The sequence below is a fragment of the Pteropus alecto genome, unplaced genomic scaffold, assembly GCF_000325575.1.
Source record: "Pteropus alecto unplaced genomic scaffold, ASM32557v1 scaffold20, whole genome shotgun sequence".
Lineage (NCBI taxonomy): Eukaryota > Metazoa > Chordata > Mammalia > Chiroptera > Pteropodidae > Pteropus > Pteropus alecto.
Window position 1 is genome coordinate 36173484 of NW_006436298.1, and position 17823 is coordinate 36191306.

The 17823-nt window shown below is 34.7% G+C and overlaps 1 protein-coding gene across 1 annotated transcript in view; it reads left to right on the forward strand.

The window, feature by feature from the left end:
- The window catches only part of CAMK4 (calcium/calmodulin dependent protein kinase IV), a 181628-nt gene that overhangs the window by 129615 nt on the left and 34190 nt on the right, over positions 1 to 17823 (forward strand). Inside the window, exon 5 of the mRNA XM_006913277.1 lies at positions 3535 to 3607. Within this exon, the coding sequence (XP_006913339.1) occupies positions 3535 to 3607 (73 nt within the window). The remainder of the gene's footprint in view (positions 1 to 3534; positions 3608 to 17823) is intronic.

Genomic DNA, 17823 nt, shown 5'->3' on the forward strand with positions numbered 1-17823 from the left:
TTGTGCATGTTGGCTCTGTACAACACAAGGAGCACTACTTGACTAAGCCACGAGGAGTACCCCCTGGAGGGGACCATAAAGCAGCTGTGACAAAGCTCTAGACCTAGTGACTGAGCGTAGGAAAAATCTACACTATTTTTTGTAGGCCAGGATGTAACTGATTTTATTCTCTTCTTGGGAGAATGGGAGTAGGGAAGAAAGTTAACTATTGGCCATTCTTTTCCATCATCTTTGTTACAACTCCTCTCCTTTAAGAGGACTGAAGAAAGCAGGTGCTGATTGGTATACCACAAAAGGCCATGTTTAGAGCAAAAGGCCAAGGACAATACGAGGGTAGCCAAAGTTCTCAATGTACTCTGACACAGTAGTCCTTCTTTTCCCCATCTCTCGTACTAAGTTAAAAGTGTTCAGAAAGTATAGTTCAAGAGGTGATTTTAACACAATGCAATGCAAATATACATATGCCTTACTGGTAAATTGTACACCTGAAACTTACTGGATTTTGTTAACCAATGTCACCATAATAAAAATTAATTAATTAAAAAAATTGGGAAAAAAGATAATTTTAAATTTTTAGTAAGTAGATTATATGTAACACAATCATGACTTCGAAAATGTGTGTTCTTGTAAGGAAATGTCATATGAAAATTGACTTAAGAACCAATTAACAATAATCCCTTAAATATTGCAATCTATTTCCACATTTTGTGTTTAACACTTTGGTGCTTAACCGGTCCAAGAAATAAAAAAGAAGGGAAAGATATCCCATCTTTAATGCTTTGAAAAAAGTATGAGTTTGTGTTTCTTGACAGTGTTCTAAGTCAGCGGTCCCCAACCTTTTTGGCACCAGGGACCGGTGCTCCTATGAGAATCTAATGCTTGATGATCTGAGGTGTAGCTGAGGCGATGATACTAGCGCTGGGGAGCGTCTGCAAATACAGATGAAGCTTTGCTTGCTCGCCTCCTGCTGTGCGGCCCAGTTCCTAACAAGCCGCAGACCACAGACCAGACCGGTACCGGTCTGTGGCCTAGGGATTGGGGACTCCTGTTCTAAGTAATTGAATGAAGAAAATAAAATAATTGAAATTTTTGCATCAATATAGTTTTTCTGAATCTGGATAATTTTGAGCATTGAAGTATCTTCTTATAATATATCTTTTTATTTTTGTCATAACTGTTCTGTTCTGCTTTCTTCACCCTCCATCCCCTATTTTAAAAATATTTTATAGATTTTAAATTCAATTTTTAACACCAGCTACTTTGATAACTTACTTCTTGCTAAAACATTTTTTTAAAAAGATACTTTCTGAAAAGTAACTATGCTATTTGAGGAATTAACAATCAAAGAAAAATATCAATGCAAAATTACAAAAATGTTCAAGTTTTGTCTTTTATGTTTTGAATTGACCTTTTCCAGAAATGTCTTTACCACAAACTTTTTGTCAGCTGAAAACATCTTTTGCAAGTTGGTAATATATAGTAGCTGTCCAAAAAGTGTTTTCTCTTGAAATTCTAGTAAAATAGAAGCATCAAAAAAGTGATTTTTCAGTCTTCTCAAATATCCCCATAAGAATAGACAGCAAAACTAGGACAGGAAAAACAAAAAATCACAGACAATACCTTTAACAAAATCAGGTGACAAGGTATCTCCGTGAAGCCTAAAATACAAGTGAATAAAGACAAATAATGACAGTTCCAAGAGTCACATGGACTTAGCATCTATGTAAGAAGAAGCAAAGAGAAGTAAGAGGACATATGATGGACCTAAGAATAGGAGAACACTAAAATCTCCAAAATTTCCAAATCATTGGAAAGGAGGTTGGGCCAAAGCAAGAGAAACTGCTGAAATTGTGGGTGCTTTTTGGCATCCAAATTTCTGAGAAGTGCAAAGCCTACACCCACAGTTAGATCTGAAGCATCGAAAGCAGTCAAGGTCCTATGAACTCCTGAAATTAATATAGGAAACCTCTTAGGGAAAAAGCCCCATATTTAGGAGAAACTGTTAGCAAGAGACTCCAGTAATTAGAATCGAGATGCTAGTGGCAAGGGAATAAAGTTCCAGATAGAGGAGAAAAGGTCTCAGAAAGTATGAGGTCATTTTTTTGAATGTTTCATGTAAATAAACAGAAAGTCGAGAGCCATGAAACTAGAAAAGATACCCTGACACATCGCTCTGTCAAAAGGGTAAAGGAGAATAAGAGGTACAACCTAAATTTATAAAAAAATAAAATAAAATTAGTCATGATGATGTACTATATAGCACAGGTACAATAGTTGATATTATTGTAATAACTTTGTATGGTGACATATGGTTACTAGAGTTAGTGTGGATCACACCGTAAGGAATATAAGTGTCAAATCACTACGTTGTACACCTGAGACTAATATAATATTGTATGTCAACTATATTGCAATTTTAAAAAAAAGAACACCAATTTGGCTTAAAAATAAGCAGCAACAGAGAAATGTCTCAGTTAATTTCAAAACAAAATGATTACAAGAGCAGAGAAAAGAAGGAGCAGAATAAGATTCCTTTAGGCAGTGAAAGCATGTCAGGAGAATATGCCCACAAAAATAGATAAAACTATAATTTAATATTACAAAATAAACTAAAATTAAGAAAATCACAGAAGAAAGAACAATATAAGTCAAAATGTGAAAAACTTTTATAGATGTATAATTGCACAATCCAAAGAAGAAAACCAAAGCAATGGAAGAAAAAAATACAAAGCATTCTAATTCAGGAAAACATTCCTGAAATTAAAAAAGAAAATACTATAACTTAAAAGAAAAATTGCTTGCCCACATCCATGCAAAAAGAGCAAGCCATTTATTTGGAAAACAAAACCAGGTAGAGGGAGAGGGGAAGAGGGGAGACAGAGAGAAGCACCTTACCGGGACTTTAGTTAGATATTGATTCAAACAAACAAACAACGAATGTTAACACATCCGAGACAACTGGAAATTTGAAACACCACATATTTGATAATATTAAAGAAATGATTTAATTTATAGGTGTAATAAAGGCATTGTAGTTATGATTTTTAAAAAGACCCTTTATCTTACAGAGATATCTCTTTAAATATTTATGAATGAAATGATATGATATTTGCTTCAAAATAATAAAAGAGAGGAAGTAATTGGATAAATAAAACAACATTGTTCATGATTTAATAATTTTGAATCTGTGTGACAATTACATGGGATGGTTTATAGTATAAACCATCTACTTGGTATATAATTTAAATGATTTGCAATACAAAGTTTAAAAAGAAAGAATTTTTGTCCTCAGTTAGAATGGACAGTTCAAGCCTATGCAGAATAAATGTTTTTCATTTTCCTAAATTAACCCAAAGATTTTTAGAATGCCAGTTTATGGAAATCTTTTTCCTGACGTTATGGCAGCCTATTATAATTGTTTGGATGCATCTTCTTTAACATTAACTTAATTAACTTCTTTTAACATCCACTCAACTGAATGCATGTGTCTGAGAAGAATTTAATTTAGTTTTTTGTTTGTGTGTTTGTTTTTAGGATTGTAGAAAAAGGATATTATAGTGAACGAGATGCTGCAGATGCTGTTAAACAAATCCTGGAGGCAGTTGCTGTAAGTATAAAGTGACAGCAATAGTGTAATTCCTGGTACTCTCTCTTTCTTTTACAGCATCATCATATAAGAAGTGTGTGTCTGTGTCTATGATGAGTCATAAAATTTGCAGCAAAACAGCATGAAATGTTTACTAGAGAATATGTTCAATAAATTTATATTTTCTATTGATTATTCAAACTCTGAAAGTTAGTCCTTCTATAAGTTTATTAAAATAATTTCCATTCTATTATTATGAAATCAAATCAGATTTTAGTTCCGAGAATTGTTCTTGTATCTTTCTTTTCATTTCTTGAGTTTGTTTCTTTTTGTTTTTGTTGTTTGATAGGTAAGTGGAAGAAGGTTCACTGTGATAAACATAGACCTTAGAGCACAGAGTTTACTGATTTTTCTTTCAAGACAAGAAATAAGTAAATTAGAAGGAAAATTCTAACAACTTTCTTTTAAAGAAAAAATATAAGTTAATATTTTAAAGTTGAATAAAGTTTTGTAAGTTGATAGAAACATGCACATACATTTATAAAAATATATAATTTTGAGAAGATTGGATTGAATTAATAAGGAAATATTTGCCTAGATAAAACAGACTCAACTGGTGAAAACTTTCCCACATATTTAATGGTATCAAATAGTTGCTTAGACACTTTGATGGTTCATTTATTGAATATAAAGCTAGAGCAAATTATTCTCTGAATAAGTAGAGTGGGCCCAAGGGGAGCTATTTGTTGGGATGTGTTAAAGAGACACATCTATATAAAATATACCCAGAATTAATATCTATTCTATATTTCAATCAGTAAACTAACTAAAGTCATTATTCAGTATCTTGAGAAATCAACCAATCAGCCACAGTGACACAAGCACATGTCCTGTGAATTTTACCCACAACCAAAATAGGAAGGGAGGGAAGAAAGACCTTTCTATCTAGCTAGCTTATTAAAACGAAAAAAGCCTTCACAATCTTTGCATAGGGCTGCTGAAATAACAGATCTGTGATCTTACCAAATCCATATTGAGCTATCAACACCAAGTTATGGTGTTGCTATGATAGGGGATAAAAAGTTTGAATTGAGAGTAGATAAAAGCTAGAGAAGATGCCATAGAATTATAGTCTAAATACACAGTGCAGCTCCTAATTATATGAATATTGAATACCGAATTTATTTTCTCACCATACACTAAAGAACTTCTCCATTCCAGAGTTTTTATCAATCCTAGTATATTTACCATTCCTGGTTTCCTGAGCTTGTCAGCTTGGGAATGATTCTTACCTCTTCCGTTATTCTCTCCTCACATCCACCTTCCCCACTTTGGTTGAATCTTCTTTCAAATGTCCGAGAACCTAATCCTGTTTCCTATCATGTTATCATCTTTTCTGGCCCGCCCTTTTTTGTATGTTTGTTTGTTTGTTTGTTTTTTGTTTTAATACTTCTGCTTGATTCCAGTTCCTATCTTTAACTAAAGAAGTCTATAATCCTCTTTTGCAATCACTGTTTTCATTTTGTCACTTCTAAGTTTAAGAATGACAGTTTTATGCCTTTATTAATTACCTATTTTAAAACTTCATTTCTTATTACTATATATGCCACAAATTATCTACTCCAGTTAACTTGCTGGCAGCTACCCACTATCACTTTACCAAAATCAGACAGGCAGCTGATATAGCAGGTAACAGTAGTTTGGGAGTCAAACAGAGCTGGGTTCAGTTGCTGGATAAGCAAGCTTAGGTTCATCACTAACACCTCTGAGCCTCAGTTTCCTTATGGAAAATAGGCATAACCTTCAACCTAACATTGTTGTGGAAAAGGCTAATTAGATGAGGTATAGAAGTCATAGCAATGTTCAGACTCAGTTTAATCATCTAAAGATGTTTTAGACGTTATAAATCTATATACACACACCTACTCCCAGATAACTACTAAAATCAAAAACAACTGATGGTAATAGGTGCTGAATAAATATTTACTAAATAAAGAAAAATTTATTAAAATAGTCAGAAATGGGCACTACTCTATATTTTGTCTCTCTAGATGGCGACACGTTTACTGAAACATCTTTACTATAATTTTTCTACTCATCTAATACAAAATAAAACTCTATAACTTGCTTCCATTCATGAAATTCTTTTCTGCTCCTTTACTATCATTTAATTCTTTTCCTGTCATTCAAAACTCACCTTCTTCAATATGTTCTTTCTGATTGCCACCATCCATTTAGGTCAGCTCTTGATTCTTTTGGTTTATCACAGTGGGCATGTTTCAATTTAATGATACCTTGAGGAGCTAATTGAGAGAACTCTATTCTCATTCAATGGATGATAAATGGGTGCTTTTAGTATCAGAATTTTCCACCTATTGGAGTTATACCAATTAAGGAATAAAAAGTTCCCCCAGCTGGGATGCTCCAGATAGAGGTACCTCAGATAGAACAGAGGAACTAGAGTTTCAAGAATTCTATTTCAGGAATGCTAGAATAGATTGAGCAGTCTACTATTTTTTCTAAATTTAAAACAGAAAATTGTTATTTTACATACTTACAAAGCTCCATAAAGCTCCAGTTTAAGAAGTAGATTGCCACATTCAAGCCAAACATTCTTTGAAAGAAGTCTTATAAAAAAATCAAATTTTCTCTGATTACGCAGCTAAGGGTTAACTTAGAGAAAAAATTAAAGTCATTTCTCTAAGTGTTTCACAGGTAGAATGCAAGCAATTTAAAACGTGAGAAGTGGCTGACATTTATGAAATAGTTTATTGTCAACTACACGGCTATAGATAGCTATAAAAAAATAGGACAGTTGGAAACTGAAAGTAATCAGTGATACATCTCACATTTCGTCTGGATCACATGCTTATAAGATTATATCTAGGCTGGTTTTTAAAAGCACAGAAGCAGAAAATGTAAAGATTGAAAACTTCTTGGGAAATATGTTGCAGGTATAATTATACCCTTTAGGTAACAAATCTTGCAATCCTTCCCTTCCTCCCCACTTCATCTCAATTGTTGCCCCAAATATTTCACAGTATTTGTCCAACCGTAATCTTTCTCCTTCTACTTTTTAGCTTTAAATAGCATTTTTGAAAGTTTTTGAAGTGTATTTGAAAGATGTTTCCCCCTTTGGGCTTGAATTCATTCAGTTAGTCTTGGAGAAAAGTCCTTAAGCCTTCGTGAGTTCTATCTTCTCAAAATGGATTCCAGGTAGTTCCAAGTTAAAAAGTCTAGATCAATCCAGACATTCTGGAAGGGTCATCATGTCCTCATCTATCATAAAGCACAATGCCAAACCTAAAAGCCCTTCTTTTTCATTTACTTTTAAAGATAACCAGGGAATATTTCATTTCCTCTGATATCTCTTACTATTATCACCACCTTCAGTTCTTTCTTCATTACCACTGATATCCTACTGTTCCTCTATTTCAACAAAATCACTGTTCCCCTCTTTTCCTCCCTGATGCCACCGTCCATCTTTTTCTGGCTACAGTTCTCTTGTGTATGCTTTAATTTCAAAGCCATGACTTCAGAGCCTGGAGAAACTTGTACATATAGAGTATATATTGAATTTAATAAAAAACAAGGAAATGGCTGAAAAACAATTACATATATCTGCTATCCCAGCACATAAATTTTTGGTTAGAATTGTTTTTAAGATTGTAATAATAGGAATGAAGAGTTACAGACAAAAGCATCTAACCCTTTAAAGTTATGACAATCAATATGGTATCTGAACATCAAAAAACAAAACAAAACAGTAAGTGGACATGATTATAGGGATGCAGAAAAAGATGAAATATTACAGGTTCCTTTTGGTAAAATTTTAAAAAACCTGTACATTTAGCTTATTAGAGAATCAAGTAATAAATAATTGATGACTAAATATTGAAGAACTGGAAAAGCAAAACGAGAACACTAAACTGAGGTATTGTGAAGATAGCAGCTTTGGGAAGCAGTCCTCTTGGACTGGGGAAACAAAATGAAAAGATTAAGATGATTAAAACTTAGAACTTTAATGGTAGTGCCCTATATAGAACTGTGATAAAAGCTCACTGATTGGCTGGTCCTGGTGTGTTGCCTCTGAGCTCAGAGGAATTGCCCGTGAAGCTGGCGCTCAGACCTTTGAGAGTGGTATTCTCCCTACCTAGTGCTGGTGTTACTGAAGAGGAACACTGGGATTGGTTCTGTGAGCAGTGGAAAATCTGCAAATCGGAATCAACATCTACTGTTGAAATCATCTGCTACTTCCATGTAAAAAAAAACAAACCACAAAAACAAACAAACAAACAAAAAACGTGTTTCTAAGGTGCATGAGAAAAATAAGCAGAAAGACAGACTCAGAAAGCAAATAGAAGGGAACAAGTCCCTTCATTCTCTTTCCATCTCCCACTCTCTCCAAAGTGCTCTCTAATGGCAGAGCCAGACAGGGAGCCAGCAGAAAGTGTGGCTTGTAGTTCAACTTTCAGTTTACATAGTAGACTACATAGGAGTGGGTTTAAAGTCGAGAGACAACTTAATAAATGGTACAGGAAGTTATTTGAAGACAAAAATAAATCCTCAAAGTTTCTGTTTGTATTTTACAATCTTCTAAAATGTTCATAATCTATATTAATGTGCATATGATGGTTCTAGAGGTCAGTGAAATCAAAGTAAGTGCAGTAGCATTAAAATAAATTACTATCCATATTTAGTACTAAGTACTATGCTTGATAACATGTATAGGTTTAATGGGTAATATGTACATTATTCAACTTTACATTATTTGACATGTTTAAGCCATCTTCTACCTGATCTCTTATTCCTTGTTAGCAGAACCAATCTACCTTTATAAAGATGGAAAATACCAACACTTCTTAACTTTTTAACTTTAAGTTTTTAAGTTAACTTTTAACTTAACTTCTTAACTTTTCCTAACCTCCCTTTCAGCTAGGCGAGGGCATATGACCTGATCCTCACCAATGAGTTCTGATGGGCAACCTGCTTGGGAGTTCTGAGAAAAGCTTCCTCTCAGTAAAAGCTTCTCACTGAAAAAGAGAAATGCCTTTCCTTTTTCAGTGGCATAGTTGAGTCTACATATGATGCTAGGAACTGCTTTTGCTGTCTTATAATTATCAAGAGAAACATAACTGTTGAAGAAGGCAGAGAAAAAGTAGACAAAATTGAAATTCCCTTCCTGCTTGATATCTCATAGGGAATAATAGTCTCAATATTTCTGCCACTTTGAATTGTAAATCCTATTATTTAAAGCAATACAGTACTGAATTTCTTCTTGAATAAACTTGTGAGTGTATGCTAGCAATGATTCTGTAGTGAGAGCAAGTTGTGTATTTTCTATCCTAAATGGAATACAAAAGGCATATTCCTAGATAAAAAAAAGTTCTGGTCCCACAAACTTCTAAAAACTGAATTTCACTGAATATCAAACACATACCCACACATTGATAAATCAGGAATGATTATGATTTGAAGGGACAGTGAAGTTAAGGTCATTAACAGGAAGCTTGCACCTGACACTAGTTCTGTTTTTGTGAATAGTGTTCCTGCTTGGGCCCACTTATTGTCAATAAAAAGATTAGGAAAATTAAATTATTAAGAGCCTAGAACAGAAAATGTGGGTTTTTTGTTGTTTGCTTTAAATTTGTCAGTTCCTAAGGTATTTGCATTTCTTTCTGAGGAGATTTTGTTTCTTGTTACTCACATTTGAACATTGATCTCTGGAGGATAGATTTTAATGCAAAGCTCAAATCACTGAAACACTCTAATGATAATTTACCAGTAAAAAGTAAAAGTAGGTATATATTCTTACTATATATTGAAAGATCACAGTTTCCAGAGACAAAATAAACAATTCTATTAAATATTAGAACTAATATTTTGATTTATAACTATAGAATAAAATAGACTAGTGGTTCAGTCAAAGCATAGACATTTTATCAGAAAAAAAAGATTTGGAACAAAAAGTGATCTACATTCTGAAAATCATAGCTCAGCATTAGAGAACTCAAGATTTAAAACTCATTCCTGGTGGGGAGTATCTTTCCCAGTAAATATTTCTGTAAGTCATCATTGGCAATGAATGGTATCTAAGTAGCCTTTATTTATTTATTTATTTATTTATTTTTGATTACCAAGAGAATCACAATAAATTCTGGACTATCCAGGAATTTTCCAATTTTTCTATTATAAAATATCATGTTAATGATTACATTCTAGATGACTTTTGTTGTTTTAGGGTTTTGTAAATGTTGGACGATGTCAACATTTCAATTCAACCATTATTGATTCTCTGGGATGTGCCAGAATCTTGGATACAGAGATCAAGGAACTCCCCATTTTATAGGGCAGATAGACATATAAGCCCATGGCTATAAAATGACATATGTGTATCAATTGATTGATTTTGCAGATTTAAAGCCAGCAGAGAGAGTGAAAGCTATTTAGTATATCTAGAGAGAAACTGAGTCAGAAAAATCTTGCCAGAGGAAATTGTATCTGAGTTGGATTCTAATGGAAAAATCATCATTTAAGAGGCCAGCCTGAAAGAAAGGGAATTTCAGGAATACTCCTTTTCTCTGACACATTTTTAAGGAACATCATAGACTAAAGATGCAAAGGCATGAAATGCTCGTCTTTGGATATTGCTAGAAAGCAAAGTATATATACATGGCGAGAACTGGGACTTGAGAGAGAGGCAGGGAAGCTGTCCTGAGGGGCTTGCGTGACTAGTGAAAGAAGTTCACGGGATTCTGCAGATGAGGACTCCTTGAGGGCCTTTTGCTATGGGATCGTTATCTTGATGGCAGCGTGAAGTTCAAAAGCAGTGAGAACAGTTAAGAGGTTATGAAAATGTCCAGTCACAAGATGAAAAGCATCTGAAGGGACATGGTTTGTGATTCTATGAATGAAACATGCTAACCAACTAAGCCCAGGGTTCCCCTTGGTTCTTCATTGTTGGTATTTATAAATGTTACAAATGAGAAGACTTAGAGATTATAAAGAATAATCTAGAGCAGAGAAGATGCAGATAAGAGGATTTAAAAGATTAATAAGAACTTCTCATCAAACTTTCTCTCTTTGTTAACACTTAGCACTGCATTCTCTCTTCTCCCCTTGCTCTCTGAGGTTTTATTCCATTCTTTTCCATCCAGTCTCACAGTTCTTCTCAAGACCTCTTTTTCTTCTATTCCTGTTTCCTTCTCCTACATTTTTTTTCTTTTTATGCTCTTCTTTTCCCTCTTCTCTAGCTGAGAACTCAAGATGAATAAAACAACAGCAAAAATGACAAACATTTTAAGAGACCAACCAAAGCCTCTAGTCCAGTATGACTGTGATCACCACGTACAGCATACATTCATTATAGTTCCTGAGGAGAGCTATAGAAAATAAACATGGGGCACAATCCTGCCTGCAAGGATTTAACAAGAGAAAAGAGGCTAAAAAATAACATCTAAGTTATCTTTTTGGAAGGAAACACCTTGAGATTGTCTTCGCTTTAGCAACAACTCATCGAAGTGTCAGAGACACGAGGTTATGAGTAGATGTGACCTGATTCTGGTTCGATGTCCTGGGATTATGGTCTTTATTTTTTTAATTAATTAATTATTTTTTTATGGTGACATTGGTTAATGAAATCCGATTATGGTCTTTAGAAGTTCATTCACAGCTATTCTGTCAGGTTTCAGTTGAATAGGGAATGACTCTGTGGTTTACAGACTGCCATCCTCTTGCTGTAACCTCACTATCTCTGGTTTCTTCATCTTCTTATAAGAGCACTAATCCCATCATGGGGGCTCCACCCTCATGACCTCATTTATATGTAATTACCTCCAAAGACTTCATCTCCAAATACTATCATGTTGGGGATTAGGGCTTTAATGTATGAATCCTGAGGGGGAGTGGGGGATGTGCACAAATATTTAGTTCATAGCACTAGCCCCAATAACACTAAATACCTAGATAATGTGACTACAAAAAACACTTTCACGCAATTTTCCATGCATCTAAGTGGAATTTTCCCCTTAGTCTGTCCTGTCTCCCCCATTTTCAAACTCTTTTCCTTCCTCTTCCTTTCTCTTCTCACCAGTCATTACCTTGTAAATTCCAGAGAATCACTGCCATCCAAAGTTCCCAAGTAGTGTGAACACCGTTGCACTGTATGCAATGCTAGACATCCTAACAATTCTTGTTAACTTTTTTACATACTTTAAGAAAAATTTCAGTAACCACTGGAAGGTTCAAAATGTTGTCTTGACCTAAGACAAGACGACCCTTCCTCATCCCAGTGTCCTAGTGTCACACTTTATGATTCTGCCTTTTCTAAATGTAATTTAAAGCCCTTTATTAGCTCATGAAAGAAACGTGGTATAATTCTAATGCATTTGTTATGCCATATATTTAATATTAATCTTCCATGATTCATGACCTCAGTGTTTTCTCCTGATTATTTATTTTGTTTAAAGTTTACAGAGGCTGCTCTAGTTATTTTTTTAAGAAAGTACTTTTCCACATATTATCAATCCATAAAATTTTGCTGGAATATCAGGGCTCTGCCTTCTATGTTATAAGTAGTTGGTGGATTAATAGAGAGCTACTTATCTGTGCTCTGGACACTTAAAAATAGTCAAAACTCAGATTTTATTAATAGAACACTTCAATTGTTTTAAAAGATATATGTAAGTTATATAATTATATTGGAAAATATAAGAATATGAATGGTTTACATACATAACTTGGAATGTAGACAAGGGTGAGTCACATTTAATTGTACTTTGTTTTCTTCATATGTTGAACCCAAGTGTGACTTGCAGCTATAAACTTGCAGCTATAAACTTGATACGGTACACCTACAAGTTGGAGATTATTGCGTTGGCATCTCCGTAGTCATCGGTTTTCCCCACATTTGCTTTGTGATATTTAAACGACTTTGTTTAGACATTTGGGATTTATAAGATAAAAGCATACATCATATCACAGCATCTTCCCATGTAATCCTCAGCGTCTCCCCATCACACCCACCCTGTGTAGCCCTCAAAGTCCCATCTAAAAAGTCCCCTTGCTGACCTTGTGTTCTCTGTCTCCATGGGCCTTTATTCATAGCACTCCACTTCATCCATGGTCCTCCAATGACTTTCTGTTCCTCCAACATGAGAAACTCTAGTCCACGGAATTTTGAACCCTTGTTTGAAACTAGAATATAAATTCCCTGAGGTCTTGGACCTCATTGTATTGTGTTCAATATCCAGAATGGTTCCTGATATATATTGGGCATTTCAGAAATATTTATTGGATGATTTAACTGACCAACTTATTGTTTGTTGCTTCATCCATCTATTCTTTAATGCTTTCATTCACCACCTAATGAAATAAATGAAAAATATTTCTTGAGCATATATTTAGTCCCTACCACTGTGGAGTCACTAAGAGACACATGGCACTTGTGTGCCAAGAGTTTATATTTATGTTTATCACTTGCTAACTGCAAAATACTCAGCATATTTGTCTTCTATTAGTTTTAAGAGCAGCTTAAAACAACTCATTATATCACAGGTCTTTATGTCTGAAGTCCAGTGGGCTGTAGTGGGTTCTCTGCTTAGAGTCTCGCTAAGCAGAAACCAAAATGTTGGTCAGCTGGGCTCTTAACTGGAGTTTCTGCTTCCAAGGTCATTTAGGACATTGGTCAAATTCACTTCCGTGTGGTTGTATGACCAAGGTCCCTGTTTCCTCACTGCCTGTCTACCAGGAGCTGCCCTCAGCTCCTGAAGGCTGCCTGCATACCTTGGCACATACCTTCCTCTATGTCAAAGCCAGCTAAAGTGCTTCCAAGTCCTGACTTCTTTTTCTACAGCCAACCAGAGAAAACTCTCTGCTTTTCAAAGGCACGTGTGATTTGGTTAAGCTTACCTGAGTAATCTCCCTTTTGTCATTTAAGTTAATATAGTCATACAAATGCTACCTCACTATATTAATAGATTCCACCCACACTCAAAAAGGAGGGCATTTCATATAAGAGCTAATTTCATAGAGGGATCATTCTTAGAATTCTGCCTATTACACTCAGACCAACCATCTCTTAATAATTAGAGTGTGATGCATTCGTTGTCTTTAAAAAAAAAATTATTTTGGCTACTCATCTATTTCTGTGTTATATTGGAGCCAAAAACGTGGTTTCTATGGGAAAGTAAATTAGGAGTCCAAAGGTTGACCCAAACACAAGGCTAAGTTTGAATGTCATTAGTTCTCAGGCCTTTCAGAGACTCTCTGGCGAGTGTTTTGGTTTGCTTGTTTTTTAACATGTAGCAGTTATTCTGTGTTCTCATGCTCTTCCTTCTATTTTTTTCTCTTGTTTTTTTTTCTCTCTTTTTAAAAAGATATGTTAGGAAATCAATTTTGTTAGTTTAGAGCAGGAGTCCCTGTTAGGAACCGGGTCACACAGCAGGAGGTGAGCGGCAGACTAGTGAGCAAAGCTTCATCTATATTTGCAGCCACTCCCCAGTGCTAGCATCACCACCTCAGCTCCACCTCAGATATCAGGCATTAGATTCTCATAGGAGAACCGGTCCTTGTTGCCAAAAGGTTGGGGACTCACTGCTTTAGAGCATTAACCACAACAAATATTTTCAAAGGTTTTCAAAACTATTTGTTGTATCTCAGAAACCAAGCTCAAACACAGATCAGTGATCAAATAGAGGGAATGACGGCTGTGACTGAGGTTATGTATGCCATTTTGGCAAATAAAAATATAAATATGCAATATACTTACATGCATTTGTTTTCTCATATTGCTCTCTGACTTATTTTTTTCCCTTAACAATACGCTTTGGTAATCTTTCCACTTATGTATTAGTTTTCTATTGCTATATAACAGATCACCTCAAACTTAGAAGCTTAAAACAATACTCATTTGCTATCTCACAGTTCTGTTGGTCAGAAGTTAGGCATGACATGGCTAGATGCTCACAATTTTAAAATCAAGGCATCAGCAGGGCTGCATTTCTTTCTGGAGGCTCTGGGGAAGGATCCTCTCCAAGCTCATTCAGTTTTCTTGGCAGAATTCAGTTCCTTACGGTTGCCTCGACAGTTGGCCTCCTCTGTCTTCCAGCCTGCAATGGCTCATCAAATCTTTCTCATGTTTTGAATCTCTTTGACTGACTCTGCCTTCCTCTTCTACTTTTCAAGTCTCATACATTTACACTGGGTCCATCCAGATAATCCAGGATAATCTGTACATTTTAAGGCCAAAGTGATTAGTAGCCCTAACTACATCTGCGAAGTCCCTTTTGCCATGTTATATAGCATTTTCACAGTCTCTGAGATTGTACAAACAGTGGAACCAAAGTTGTTAAAACTCCCAGTCTAAGCTTGACAACATTGCCAAACATCTGTACAAGTCTTTTTCAACAGCCTTTGGGACTCTGGGTCTTTTAAGTTTCAGTCTGTACAGAAGTTCATTAGGCAGTCTTGTAGGATTTTGATAATTTTCTTCACTATCTCTTTAAATAAGGCAGATGAAACATTTGGTCTATTTTGTTTCCATGGTTCCCTGGCACATCTCTTAGAAAACTTCTGAACCCTAATCTAAGGTTCTACCCACGTCTTCATTCACCTGTAATAAATTTTGAAGCTAACTGTATATATTTGTTTTCATCTTTATCTTTTTCTGTTCCTGAGAGATATAAGTTCAGAATTTCAACAAATGTACTTTCTGCCCCTATACTCCATGACATTTTCCACTACTGGTGTATAGCACTACCCACACTGTGTCATGTTTAGTTATACATGGGCCTGTCTCCTGAAGTAGGCAGGTTGTCTCTTGACTAGGAATAATGATTGATTCATCTAGATCTGTCACCCTTTTCCTCTGCTCTCTACCCCACCCCCCGCCACACACACACTATATACTTTTCTGTATTTATAGCACATAATATACACAATATATGTTCATTAACTTGAATCTAATTATTTACAAATCTTGTTTAGGATCCCAGCATTTTAAGTTCTAGGAATATTTTAGAACTGGCTTTGTAGCCGTGGTTTCTAAAAGACAATAAGACTTCAAATATGTTTAATAATTCAAGAAACTGTTAAATCACATTACTTTCAAAATATCACATTATTTTTAAAAATGATAATGTTAATCTAACTGCAGAAGAGCACTTTTCAAGGAACATAATGATTTTAAAGTTTAAATAAAAATACATGGCGAATTTCTCTATGTTTGAGAAAACATATTTAATTTTATAGAACTTGACATATGATAAATACAGGGGAAAATCCACATTGAAAACATAATTTCTCACACATACACTTTGCATTCTAATCTTGGTTTCTACTTCTCAAAATTTAACCTCGAATCACTTACACTTCTATGAATAATGTGTTGAATATTCCATAGGTTCTGACCATCTGTGTGATTTATCCTTTGAAATGTTCCCTTGAATGTTAGAACTGATCCAAAATCAGAGTCTCTTAACTTTTAAATTATCTTCTCAACTTTGCCTTTGGAATTACTATTACAGAAACTCAGCCATACTCAAAGCTTATTGGCTCTGGATCCTGCAGAATTCCAGAATTGTTATCTTATTATAAGTTCATATCACTGAGGAAGAGCCTCATTACACACTGATTCACAACATTTATACCTTCTGTTTATTCATATAATGGGCCATTTAGTAAAAGGGCTAAATGCTTACACTCTATTCTGATAGAAACCTGAAAGAAGATAGAGTCTTAAAAATATATATATATCATTGGACTAAATATGACTAAAACCTAATAACAACTATCTCAAGAATAATAATAATAATAATTCCAGACATCACTACCATGTGTTATTAAGCACTTACTGTGAACCAAGTTTTAGCTAAAAGCTTTATGTACCTCATTTCACTTACTCTTCACACCTATAAGGCTATGGGTCTCATATATTCACTTCACAGATAAGGAAACTGAGACTCAGAAAGGTTAGGTAACTTTTTCAAGATCGCAAAGCTGGTTCGTGGCAGAATCAGGATTAGAACGCAAAATACAAGACAACTACAGAGTTTATACTCTTAATCCCTCTGCTGTCTGCCTTCCTCTACCATATTCAAGGGCTAACACTGAAACAAGATAAGTGAGATGCATCCATTTTAAAGATCACATAGCAAGAAAAAAGTCACACATATTTGTAAAGACACAGGTGCATTCCGGCAAGTGTACCTGTTTGTGTTTTCCTCTGCTTTTTTACTCTTGGATTCAGTTCTTGAAAGCTACTTATATTATATAATGAGAGACTCACTTTACATGCTATAATTAAAAAATCTGTCTCAACTAAATTAAGAATATGTGCAAATGCACATCCCATTCATTTTAGGACAAGAGTAGGTGGGAATAATAATAGCTCCACAGATGTAACTCTTCCAGGTGCAATCAGCTCTGTAGCTTTGTCAATATCCAGAATGATGGTAGCATCAAAAGTTGAACATGCCTAATGTGAGACAATAGTAAGAAATCGAGTAGAAGACATTCAATTTTTTGTAGCCAAATTTAACTTACATTTTTCAATTATTGTATTTCTTTACAAGTAGTTGCTCTTTTATGGCAGTTTTGTGGGGTCAAAAATATAGTGCAGTATTCATAGGTTGATTATTCAGACTGCTCTTAACTAGCAGAGTTGGCTCCAGAGTTTGCTGATGACCAGGTTGACACTCCAAATGCACCAGTTGGCTTCTCCTTCAACATTTTGTTGAACATATCTTTTGTTCCCCTCAAAGTGAAGTCTGGCAACATAAGAAGAGACTGAGAGTTCAACTTGGAATAACTTAGGACTTTCTTCATTCATTCATCCAATATATATCATATATAAATATATGATATATATATATATTTATACTTATATATTCTATATACAATTGGAGTCATGGAATAGTGATAGCAAATAGTATTATTTTTTTTAAGTGTTAGGAATGATGAGAAAGATGGGCTAAAAGGAATTAGCATGGTTTTTAATGACAGTATGACCATGAAAGAAATAATTGATAAATTTGAGCTTCATTAAAACTTAAAGCTTCTGCCCTTTGAAAGACAATGTTAAGAGAATCATAATACCAGCCACAAACTGGTAGAAAATATTTGCAAAAGACACATCTGATAAAGGATAGTTAGCCAAAATATGCAAAGACTCTTAACAATAAGAAAACATACAACCTGATTTAAAAATGGACCAAAGATCTCACCAGATAAGATATACA